Source organism: Calliopsis andreniformis, chromosome 5, assembly GCF_051401765.1.
Source record: "Calliopsis andreniformis isolate RMS-2024a chromosome 5, iyCalAndr_principal, whole genome shotgun sequence".
In the NCBI taxonomy this organism is placed as follows: Eukaryota; Metazoa; Arthropoda; class Insecta; order Hymenoptera; family Andrenidae; genus Calliopsis; species Calliopsis andreniformis.
The window spans coordinates 2,062,467-2,075,271 of NC_135066.1; the positions used below are offsets into that span (position 1 = coordinate 2,062,467).

General features: G+C 42.7%; 1 protein-coding gene across 4 annotated transcripts in view; it reads left to right on the forward strand.

Annotated features, from left to right (window-relative positions):
- LOC143178879 (uncharacterized) overlaps positions 1-12,573 on the forward strand; it is a 61,387-nt gene extending 48,814 nt beyond the window's left edge. Inside the window, exons 3-15 of one of the 4 annotated variants that reach the window (XM_076377794.1) lie at positions 589-798; positions 2,393-2,521; positions 4,934-5,059; positions 5,397-5,756; positions 5,848-5,940; positions 6,378-6,809; positions 7,523-8,118; positions 8,191-8,386; positions 8,445-8,612; positions 8,681-8,917; positions 8,990-9,179; positions 9,254-9,934; positions 10,092-12,573. In XM_076377794.1, the coding sequence (XP_076233909.1) occupies positions 589-798; positions 2,393-2,521; positions 4,934-5,059; positions 5,397-5,756; positions 5,848-5,940; positions 6,378-6,809; positions 7,523-8,118; positions 8,191-8,386; positions 8,445-8,612; positions 8,681-8,917; positions 8,990-9,179; positions 9,254-9,934; positions 10,092-10,315 (3,642 nt within the window). In that variant the 3' untranslated portion in view covers positions 10,316-12,573. The remainder of the gene's footprint in view (positions 1-588; positions 799-2,392; positions 2,522-4,933; positions 5,060-5,396; positions 5,757-5,847; positions 5,941-6,377; positions 6,810-7,522; positions 8,119-8,190; positions 8,387-8,444; positions 8,613-8,680; positions 8,918-8,989; positions 9,180-9,253; positions 9,935-10,091) is intronic. The other 3 variants (XM_076377795.1, XM_076377796.1, XM_076377797.1) reach the window with 3 other exon arrangements.
- Positions 12,574-12,805: the final 232 nt, after the last annotated feature.

Genomic DNA, 12,805 nt, shown 5'->3' on the forward strand with positions numbered 1-12,805 from the left:
AGGAACACATGAAGCCTTTTTATTAGAGCTGAAGTCAGATGCTGATGTCGTCTGGGGAGTTATATCCACATGTTATAGTGCTTACTGTATATATTACACATTCAGCTCAGTGTCGTAAGAAAATAAAGTGTTATTGCTTCAAGTGAATAGTGGGTGTGTAGGTAAGAGTACTCGAAGAATTTTTCTTTTATTTTTCTGAGTAAAGCTTCGTTCAATCTTACCTACACATTTATAAAATATTTCCATTTATTCCGAAATATTTGAAAAACTTCGAAGAAAAGCGCGATTATCGCTATCGCGAAAGCAGTTGTCCTCTTTTTCTTGAGTAGGACACTGATAAACGCCTTCGCGTGATAAAAACAGCCGTATTTCATTTTCCAAGCGTTCGAAGGAAAAATGCTAACATGCATGAAACGAAATTTACAGTAGCTACTTCGATTCACGATTCAGTCAGAATTAAGTCGATAGTTAAAAAAAAGAAATAGAAAGAGAAACTAAAAAACTGACTGAATTTCATTAGTTACACAGTAACAAAAATGTCGTTTCCAAAAACCATCATTAAATCATCTCTTTGCTATGACAAAACAGATGTTCGATGCAAACGGGAACCAGCTTCCACAATGGTTGTACTGGGACGACGCAGCATCAACCCTGATGGGCGTGCCATCAAAGAAGGACGTGGGTAGCCACCACTTGATAGTCAAAGCCATCGGGAAGCGCGGTGAGACAGCGAAGGACCTGTTCGTCGTGCAGGTCGTCTCAGAGAAGCACGAGGAGCTGAAGCACAGGGATGGAAAGGTAAGGTCCTTATCTCTGGCTCGAGTCGTGATATCACTACAGCTCAGGCTTGTCGTTAGCGGTGAAAACATTCCGCTGGCATCGGTTCAAGCGCTTCCTGGGCAAACAACAGGTACCACTGGCTTGTGCCTTTCCGACGATTAATTGGGTGGATTTCGAACCTGTTGTGCAATTCTCTACTCCACTGAAACTTTTATTTCCATATAGTGTTGGGTCATTCCATAAACAATACTGCTTCCTGTTTTATATTTTAATTCAGAGAAATTAAGAATTCTTAAGAAAAAACTTAAAAATAATCTGGTAAATAGAAAAAGGGTGGTAGAATGTAATATTCGACAGAGCTGTAATTAAAAGTGACAATACTTATTAATTTCTTTGGAAATAAAGTGATTTTCGAAAGCATTATTTATGGGATGACGTAATACATTTAAGTTCACGAAGTAGTGAGATAACATATAAAAAAATTGCCTCTTTCTATCCTGTTTCTTAAATAATCCATTGAATCGTCGTTAATTGCCAAGAATACCAGCCTCTCGCTGGGTCCAGTTCCCTCGATTGTTGCTAAATTCGGTTAGCTAACCGAGGCTGTTAACGAAGCGATAAATCAATTAGCTGGTTAATCGGTCTCGTTGCTTCGTCGGGCAACAAGCGTATCAGGGGTCCGACTTTCACACGCCAGCCATGTTGACCGTTTTAATCGGTCGGAGCCGATTTTCGAAAGCTCAATAATTAATCGCTGCTGATAATGAGCTTGCTAAACGGTTTGACGAAGTAATCTCGTTCAGGGCGCTCTTTTGCAACGCTCTGGAATAATCATCGAGTCAAATATTTACATCCTACCATCAAGTATCAAGTCTCTTATGGACTTGTATATCAAACCATTATTTTTAATTGAAAAAATTCTTTTGATTCCATTTTCTTTTTTCCACAAATATAAATTCTTCATACTTCCATATTCTAGATCTGAATTAAAGCCTCAAACTCAATTCTTTGAAAATGTGACACAGGTCTTTTTGCCTCGCAGCGACAGAAATTACTTTTCCCACAAAATTGATCTAATTTCCTCGAACCGACGAATAAAAAGGAAATTTCTGGCGGAAACGTTCCCAACTAGTTTTTCCAAGAAAACTCTTCTTCTTTTCTCCCTCTCCATTGCTTCCCCTAAACCCGCAGAAAAACGAAGATACATAGGAATAAGAGAAGCGAGGATAGGGTCGGCGAATAAACCAAGCGCGATAAGATCGAATAAATTGGGAAAAACGAGGCGGTCTGGGGGCCGCTGGGGATGCAGAAGAAGAGGGTTTATTCGGCTCGCGTGCGAGTGTATCGTGGGACAGGAGGTCGAACAAAGCGCGCCGCGTGCACCGCGATTGCATCGGTATGCCGCATTTAAATCTCGTAAAGGAATTAGTCTCGTAGACGGTGCTGATTGACGCCAATTGATAGTCGCGGTGTGCGTCAGCTTCGTGGTATCTCGCTGCGTGTCCACACTGTCCACGCTTGGCAACGGCCTTAATTCTTGCCGTTTCACACACTAACACCGTTCACTGGCGAACAGCAACTGGCTGAAATGGAACGATGCCTCTGATTTTAGACCCACTGCGACGAAGGGGAGGACCAGACGCTGCTGACGCTTCTGCTGGACGCGAGGTTCGACAACCTCTCGCCGTCCATTCGAGTCAATACCATCGACAATCTAGCTGGATTCCTGGGACTTCACGTGGTACAGTATCGTATAATGCTTTTTCCATCTCTTGCCTTGCGTCGAATCATCCTTATAGGAAGTATTCTGATGATTTTTCGGATAAAGTGTGACGACTAGATGGAAAAAAATCGTAGGGCAATTTTTATTGGGTCGTTAGAAAGAGGAGGGTTCAGGCTTGAAATTTAATGTAGTACTAGTCCTGGAAAAAATTTATTATGTTACAAAGAGTAGTATGAATTTCGAAAATATTGGGAGAAAAACCATCTCTTCTTTCTCAACCCGCAGCCGAAATAAAAATAATTTTCAGAAAAATTCAATTCCAGGGTGAAAAAGTAGAGGCTTTGCTCTTTAAAATGAGACCAGGCTCACTATGGTATGATTTTTTTTCGCAAAGTTACAGCAGCTCAAAGATTGGCAATATTTTCGATCTTTGGATCGGTGCGTTATTCTGAACTCAGAGTGACACTTTTGATTCAAAGCTCTATAACTCAGCGAAAAAAAATCGTACATCAATTTTTAAGGTCTCGTTCGAAGGGGAAGGGAGCCAGCTTCAATTTCTCCCCTGGAGAATTCGCGGAAAAAATTTACCAAGTTCCTGAGAATTGTCTGAAGTTGGAAAAGATTCAGGAAGAAATCACCTTCTCTTTCTCGGCGTGTCGTGGACTCAAAAATTTTTTGCGTACAAGTTCAACTCAGGGGTGAGAAAGTAGAGGCTTTGCCCTTTAAAATGAGACCAGGCTCATTGTCATACGATTTTTTTTCACGAAGTTACAGTAGCTCAAAGATTGACAATTTTTTAGATCTCTGGATCATTGCGCTGTTCTGATCCCAGAGTCACACTTTTCGTTCAAACTGCTATAACTCAACGAAAAAAAATCATACGTCAATTTTTAAGGTCTCGTTGGAAAGGGGAGACTTCAGGGCTGAAATCTACTGTAGAACTAGTTCCGAAAAAAATTTATCAAGTACTTGAGACGCGTCTAAATTTGGAAAACGTTTGAATCACTAATCGTACGTAAAGGAGAACCTACTCGCCACGTTTCAAAGAAATTTTCTCTCTCTAAGCTGCCCGAGAGGTAAATGCAGTGTTAAGGAAGAATTATTGCCATAGATATTGATTGTGTGTAGAGTGAGTGATGAATCACCGTGTACACTAGCAACACACGTATTTAGTAGAAGAAAGTTAGAGTCACCAGAGAATATTACTCAATGAATTTAAAAACGTAAGAGGTTCTTGAAGAACTTTGACGAGATTTATGACAGTTTTAACTAAATTCAAAGGTCTTGGAAGTTTTAAGAGTCTTGGAAGATTGAAAAGCTCTGGCTAAAATTCCTCAACAGGGCTTAAGATAGCGGAGCTGGCGAATATTACATTGAAAATTGTAATCTCCCCGAATCACGAGATTCTCAATTTAATCACAAACATGAGCCTCCTTTCCCCCGATGAATAAATTATATTCATGAAAAGAATCATAATGACAGAGAAACATAATGTCAGAATCTAATCAGAGCTGTTGCTTAACTTTCGCATTGAAAATCGCCAGTCTGAGTATAAAGGAACCGTGGCACATGAATGTGCTGCAAAGAAGGATGTCGTGAATAACGCATTTCCTCCCCTCCTTGGCTCTGCGATTAAATTAATTAAGAATTTCCCGGCGCGGTAAAAAATGCCGACCCTCAAGGCGTGCAATTTATGTCTGCTGGAACGAAAGGAAGCTCCTTCGTCGGGATGCTCTTACAGTAGAACACCCTGTGTATTATATCAGACTCGCGATGCATCCCCCATTCGACGTCGGTTTCGCCCTAACCTCGTAAACTTCCTGCCCGTAAAGAGGAACCACGCGGTGGAGGGTTGGCACTTTATCAAATATTCTTTCGCGAGCCAAATTGGAATGGAGCGCTTCAGCGATTTCACCTGTTCCACCGATTAAACTTCCCCTGGGACCACTATTACCAATAAATCAACCTGGCCTCGCCATTCGAATCAATTCGATGAAGTTTTATTTGAGCAAACCCTGAATAGTTTTTCAAGTTCACCGAAAGCGCGAAAATTTCCACAGTCTCCACGTGCCTCCACGAGCAATTTTCCTTCGTAAAACGCCTTTTAACCCGCGAAAATTGCATCGTTGAAGAATTCATTCTATTAGGGTAATTGATTCGGTTACGTGAATTCAATTTCCCCCATCGAGGGGATTCAATTACGCGGCGCGGGCTCGCGAATTTTTCACCGCCAGTCGAATCGGCGACGCGCGCGAACGAAAGCCTATTTTCCGCGTTATTAGAGTGGTTAACTTAATTAAGGCCAACTGCGGTATTTCCGAACCGTTTCCTTGTGTACTATTCATAAAACTACCCCGTCTCTGACATCTCCCCCGCGATCTTTCTCCCTCTGCGTCTCGTTCATCCATTCTCTGGCCATTTGAATTTCAGAGCGCGTTTTCGATGCACCCGCTGAGCGGAAAGGAGAACACGAACGTGGACTCGTCGGTGATACTCAGCGGGCCTGGGAACGTTAGGCATCGCAAGGAGAAGCATCTCACCTCGATCCAGTGGCAGGTGAGTCTTCTGAATTATTAGAGAAAGTGGTAATATAGAACTTTGCTGGTAAATTCGAACCCTCTAATAATTAACACTCGCAGTGCCATCGATAAAAGGAGTCCCTTTAGACCCTTTTAGATCTTTCTATGCTAATATTAACGTAAAAATATTTATTCATTTTTTCATTTCTGAATAACTAACTCATATGTATATAATGATTAGATATAATTATTTTATTAGAAAATAATTAGGTAAGAATATTTTAATTCCTGAGTCGAAGTAAGTTGTACGAAGTAGAAAAATGGCTGTGCGTTTTAATTTTGTAACAGATTTGAATTTCCTGCGCTTGTAACAGGTGGGCTGCGATGGCCATTTATGGAGACACCAGACTGATTTGGTGAAACGATTGCGAGACCAAGCGAAGGACGGCACCTTGGCCGAGGTGATGCAGCTTCCGGTCCTTCTGTGGCGCGTCAAGACAGAATCCAGCTCCCTGTTGAGGAACCGAAGAGAAGTGGGCTCTGGGAACTATAGCCCTGAGGATTACGGCTACGACGACGAGTACGAAGACGAATATGGCGAAGAGCTCGACGAAGACGAGGAGGACTCGAGTGTGCCACCGAGTATCGCGCCCGAAACGATTCTTCCTAGAGAAAATCTGCCTCCAGAGCATCCTCATAGACACCACCATGGCGAAGATCATATCAATTGGAATGTAAGTTTCTTCTAGCGAGTAAAATTCATTAATTAGAGATCGTGAGAGGTTTCAACTTCGTGGAGAATTAAATATTTGTGTGTCCTTCCAGACCGAAGACGACGATGATATTATTCCAATAGTGAACCAAGCAAACACAGCAGAAACCGCAGTGAACAAATCCCACGCGGACCTATCCTCCACCGTAAGTATCGTTAGAGAGAGAACCGAATCGTGTGACGGTCAGTCACACTGGCTCCGTGTTCTAAATGAGGAAGGACCGTATAGTTGTAATCGGCTTTCGTTCAGATACTTATTTCTATCCTTTATTCGCCACGCCAATCGCTTGAGGGAGTCGTTGCGCTTAAAGTACTTAGTCTAGCTATGGGTATACTGCGTGTTCGATGCCGGCCAGTGCCATTTCCGTGCCGTTTTAGACGGTATCGATCGATGTATAGAGAAAAGTGCCGTGTACGCCGTTAGCCTTCTCGATGGAAACGAAAGCCTGACTGATACTTCTACCTGTACTACTACTACTCCTCCTACTACTACTGTGTACATCTTCTTCTTCACTGTCCCTTCGTATTGTAACTAACCATCGTTTTTCCGTGCCGTACATCGCATCTACTAACGATTTCGCAGACAACAACCACTGAACTTACATCACCACCATCAACCACCCTACCAACAACCACCACCAAGACGACCACATCAACTATAACCTCGACAACAACAACAACCACCCAACAACCGCCGACAACGGCCACTAGTACCACTACTAGCACAACAACGACCACCACAATAGCCGATACAACAACAACAACTAGTGTGCCGACCATCGTTGCCCAGACGATCGAGACCACGAGAGCAGAGGTGACCGAGGAGCCGACGGAGAAGAACAGACCGACGGAGAACGAAATTATAAACGTCTCGTCCACTAGTCCAGTCACTATCACCACGATCCCTCCTTCGGTAACTGCTCCTCATTCTAGCACGACAGGATCCCCGACGACTGTCGTTGAAAGGACGGAAACGGATGTCAGCGGTGGTACTGTTAATGTCACGACGGAAGAGGTAATGCTTCAATGCTTCGAGCTTTCCTCATTTGTATAATAGTCCATGCTACGCCATATAGTCGAGTCCCACGAGTCTCTCGCTTTGCCAGCGATAGGTCGTTATCAACCCTCGAACTGTCTTCGAATCGTGTGTGTCTGTCTTTGGGTACTCAGGCTTCTTCTAGTGTTTTAGGTTGTCCCATAAGTACAGTTGGGAGCTCAGAAATTGTCAGAGAGGGCACAGAGGCAAGAGGAGTGCTCGGCTCGCTGCAAGTAGTAGGAATAGGTGTGGCCAATTCGGCCAATAATTAGGCTGTATTTTTCTGTGGAGTCAATCAGATCCGCTGACAACTTCTGACGTCCCAACAGTGGCTATAGTAATGCTTCTCGTTTCATATTCGGGCCCTGGACAGTAGAGGTTTCTAGAAAAAGAGATTCCTAGAGAAGGGATTCCCAAAAAGAAATATCTGGAGAATGAGTGAGATCTTCAGTAATATTATTTATGGGATGACCTAATCATAGTAGAGCAAGTGCACATGGGTTTTATAGAAACAAGTATTGCGTGTGAGAAGGTGGTGAACAGAAATGTACACATGGACCACATGCACGATTCTTTTTATAATCTTCCTATCATCTCGTGATCCTGTTTCGCCCACGGTGCTTCCACGCATCGAGATTATTTCTCCCCAGATCATTTTTCCCAAACTTAAGGTACCTTCTTTCTGCCTTCAGCCAACGGAACAGTCATCGGTGTCTTCAACGAAACAGCCCGCTACTGTAGTACCTACCACAGTACCGTACTTCGTGAACACTACAACAAGCACCAATACTCCATCAGTACCTATGTTCGCAAACACTACTGCAACATCCAATACCCCGTCTGTACCATTCTTCACAAATACGACTATGACCTCCAATACTCCGACAGAACCTTTCTTTGCAAACACTACGACATCACCCATTACCACTACCACACAAGTCAGAACGACACCGACTACTACAACCATTGCTACGACTACTACTATGGCTCCAACCACTACCACTACAACAACTACTACAACAACTACTACTACTGAATCACCCAGAGCTAACACGGAAAAGATAGACTTCGGCGTTCGCAACTTCCCACCCAGACAGGACAGAAGGTTGAAAAAGATTCCTGTGACAGCTGGAAAACCATTGAGCTATATTATTCCTGCTAATACGTTCAGTGATCTTGAGGATGGAGATACTAGGTCACTGAGGTTGAGTCTGTATCTGCAGGGTGCGCCTCTGAAGAGCACCCATTGGTTACAGTTCAACAGGAACACGCAGGAGGTTTATGGATTGTGAGTAATGAATTTATAAAAAGCAAAGGTATTTAGTTAGGAACATTAGCTAATATTGTTGTTGTTTTATAGGCCACTGGAGAACGATATTTCTACCTGGGTGTATGACCTGGTTGCTGCTGACAGCGAAGGGTCAAACGTTTCTGACACCTTGGATATTCACGTGCAGCAACATAAATTGAGTCGCAGTGTCAATCACGAATTCAGTATCTACCTGAAGATCGATAAACGTTCTGGGTTCCCCACGGATGTTGACTGGGAGCTAAAGGTATGTATTGTCTTTTCTTCAACTTATATTCACCTGTCTGATTCATCTCTTCTTGTAGGTTATCCGAAGCTTAGCAGAGTTGTATGGCGACAGTGATATCAGGCATATCACGGTTCGAACGGTGGATATCGATCGTGAGCGAGATCAAGCGATCTTTACCTGGACCAATGACAGTATGCCAAGAAGCAGTGAGTGTCCCAAGGAGCGTATCAATGACCTCTTACGTGTAAGTATGATAGTATTCTCAAGAATGTCTGTTTCTTTCGAGGATCTAACTTATCATTCACTGTTTAGGTGCTAACTGAAGGGAACGAAGAGCCTACACCTGCCTTGAGGGATGCCCTCTTCCCTGAAATCAAGGTGAAACGAGTTGTTCATCAAGGCATTGGCCAGTGCGAGGACATAAATCGCTCAGAATTGCCGAAAGTTTCCACTCAGGAGCCTAAATCCAACTTCCCTCCACTACTGAGGAATCCAGTGGATCTTGTCAACGCCACTGTTGGTCAACTGCTCGTGTTCAAAGTGCCAGAAGTATGTTTACGTGTCTTTTATCTTAACATTTTAAGGAATTGAAAAAGATATATAATGTTGTGGTTATTGTAGGACACCTTCTACGATGCTGAAGATGGTTCTGCTCGAAACATGCGAATGTCCCTCCTAACAATGAACCGCCAACCCATCCCACCTCACGAATGGCTGCAGTTCGATAGCAAGAACCAAGAGTTCTATGGTGTGCCTATGCACAGCGACATCGGACGCAAGGAGTACCAACTGGAGGCCTACGATAGACACAGTAACTTCATATTTAGTTATTCTCACTTGCAAACGTTTCTGTAAAACATCCTAACACAATCTTCATTCTTGCAGATGCATCCGCTAAAGACGGCCTAGTCGTTGTGGTCCACCCAGCGCCCCTAATGCACCACACAGTAGAATTCTCCATGATCTTGGACATCCCTTACGAGAGTTTCGCCTACTCCGCCCTCCAGAAGCGTAACTTCATCGAAAAACTCCAGCAGCTCTACCAAGACAAAGACACCAGTGCAATCTCCTTGCACAGTATATCGAATGGTAGCACAGTGATCACATGGCACAACAGAACCTTGCCCACGTCCTACTGCGCGCAGGAGGAAGTGAGCAGATTGCGATCGGTGCTCGTTAAGAGCGACAACGATCGTCGATCTGTGACGGACGAGGTCTTAGAAATTATGGGATCGAAATTCCCCGTGAAGCAGATCACGGTGATCCCCATGGGAATCTGTCTCGGCGAAGTAGTTGACGTTCACTCGCCAGACAACTCTGTTTCGCCAGTCGACGATTCCACCTCGGTCGGGGCGTTCCATGATGATTATCTTATCACGTTCGTTCTGCCTGCTATAATTATAGCAATCATGCTCATTATCGCGGGCATCATCGCCTGTGTTTTGTACAAACGAAGACGCAGTGGCAAGATGAGTATCACTGAGCAAGACGATGAAAGACAGAGCTTCCGCAGCAAGGGGATTCCGGTGATCTTCCAGGATGAGTTGGATGAGAAGCCAGATCCAGGTGGGGATAAAGAAATTAAGAAAAATAGTGAACATTTAGAGCAGTCATACTAGAGAGTCATAATCTCTAGAAGACCATATGTCCCCAGTTGAGAACCCCTGATTTCGAAAAAAATATGAAAAAACGTTTCTAACAAAATAATGGTATCTTCTTACAGGTAACAAATCACCAGTTATATTGAAGGAAGAAAAGCCACCCCTACCACCCCCTGAATATCAGAAAACCGAGGATGGAGCGGACGTTCCGATGTTGCCAAAGGAAAATTCCGAGGAACCGTATCAGCCGCCGCCACCGTTCGCCACGAACCGCGACACCAATCGTCAGAATCGTCCCAAGCCCACTCCCACGTACAGGAAACCTCCCCCGTATGTGCCCCCCTAACAAAATACGGTCCACTCGCCTACGCGCAAATATATGCTAGCGATGCTCGGAGACTCCCCAATACACGCGCAAAACCAAAACAATTATCAGAAGAAACCGCAGCTTGCCGTCAACGTCGACAGCTGCGGATCTCTGAACGTATACAGCGATCTATAAAGGCTCTTTCGTTCATCCGTAGATGAAGGATTCATTCACGAGAACTCGCTAGAATCGCGCGCAGTTTTACTTACTTTTTAATGGTAATAATCTCGTTTTTCTTTTCGCTGTTCATTCGCGGTAACGTATTTAAAAATGAGGATTTTGTTCGACATGAGGTCCTCTACATTTTTATTCTTCTTCTATTTTTTATTAGTACTTGTTTCTCTTTCTTTTTTAATCGATATACTTTTACCGTTTGTCTATTTTATGAGAAATATTCTAGGGAGTATGGGATACAAATCACGCGTTGCCTTTCGTAACGAATTCAAACTGTAGAAGAGAGGAAAGGAGAGAAGAGGAAGGATTCACTGGTCCAACCGGGTTAAGCGGGATTTAGATTTTAGGTTTACTTGTAGAGCCAGCGTCGGTTAGGGCGGAGGTGTTTTATTCTCGGTGGTAGCAGTCGGGAGGGGAGTGCAGCAACGATACTCGTAACATATTTCAGTAATCAGTGCCATTTTTTAAGCAATAAGAGTATCCTGCTGTGAGCGAACACAAGCGTATCACGTGTAAATGGTTCTACGACTTAACACAGCTAATTGTTACGGAAATGGTCTCCAAGTATCAAGGACTATCGACTTAACGAATCTTCTTATCGTACAACGTACCTACAACGTGTAACACTGCCAGATAATGAAGGAACTTAAGCGACTCGTCGTCGGCTGAGACAGCCTCCTGCAATTTTCTTTTATATCTAAAGAAGAAGAAAAATCATGTGGAAGCTATTAAAAGGAATTCAAATTGAACTGACTCGTCCGACGATCGGTCGTCAGTTTAAAGACTTAACATTAAAAAGAACTGAAGAATTTTTTTTAAGAAGAAGGGTAAATTAATCGAGTATATCTGTTTATGCGATGCCATTTGCAAAGTGACAGCAAAATGCTTCCATTGGCACTGTAGGCCATGCAGAATGAAAGGGAAACTAATGATTATATATATATACAAATATATATAAATATGTATATTACCTACTTGTCGTTCGATAGACAGTCTGCAGTCACTTAGGTCAGTGTTGTTCAGACGCTGCAAGACCCACGTCATAGCATTTACGTTTTCTTCTTCATGTTGTGTTTTTTCTCTTTTTGCGCACCGCGACACTGTACAGAGAAAGCTTTCTGTTCGTTTCACGCACAATTTTTTTCAACCAACGCCCTGTGACTATTCTCGTAAGATTTTTTATTCGCTGTTTTACGGTGAAAAGTCTTTTGAACCTGTCTCGAAACGTTGAAGGCGAAAACTATTTAATTTAGACTTTACATAGTTACCAAGCCAAAAAAAAAACTGAAGAAAAGGATTACTATTTAAAATGGAAGAAAAAAAGAAGGAAGAAAAGGGGAGAGAATACAAATAAGACCCACTTTTTATTATATACAAAGCGTGACCCGTACCCTTTGCGCAGGGCGCATATATACACGTTTTATATGATGATTTTTGTATAATCTCACCAACTGCTCTGTTGCAAGACTTCTTAAGTACGTAATCTCAAGAAGGAAGTGTGTTTTCTGGGTATAGATACGGGTATGTACGCGCAGCCGTTTCTTCAATACCTCGATAGTTTCCTGATATTTTTAAAGAAAAAAAGAAAGGAAAATGCGAGAGACGAGGCAAAAGAAAAAAAGAAGAAGGAAAAGAAAAGAAAATGATATCTTTCGCGCACCTCGAATTTGAAGGCTCCGTTCGCCATCCGTTTCCCAAAGACAGATAGCTAACGAATCCGCAAATTTGAGGTCACTCCTATGTAACTCGTGTGAATGATGGTGATAATGATAATGATGACGATAATTGTGTATGTAGAATGATAAACGAATGTTTCGTATGCAAGCTAAATTTACGATATAATAATATATATTACTATTAATTCGCGTCTTTATAATGTAGAAGATTTAAGTATATTAACGCGACAGATGGATCCTTTTTCATCGCGTCTTGTTTATCGCAATACGAACTTGACAAATACTTACTCATCGCAATAAAATTATTGTAAGAACAGAGCGCAATTTGTGATACGAGAAAGCATCGACTTCTCGTAATAAAAATAAACCAGAAACATAAAACAAGAACTGACTTACTCTTCTCCTTTTCAACTGCATCACAAATTGCATCTCTGCTTAATTTCACAGATCTCATTCATGTTCGAGCTCTACAGTAACATTCACGCCATTTTTTACAATCTAGAATTCTTCCCCGATCCTTAGTCTGCGTGCTGCGATAAGCAAAGACGCTTCATATCATTGCTTCTAATCATATCATCGCCCTACGCGTAACTCATAAGCGCTGCAATTGTGTTACTGT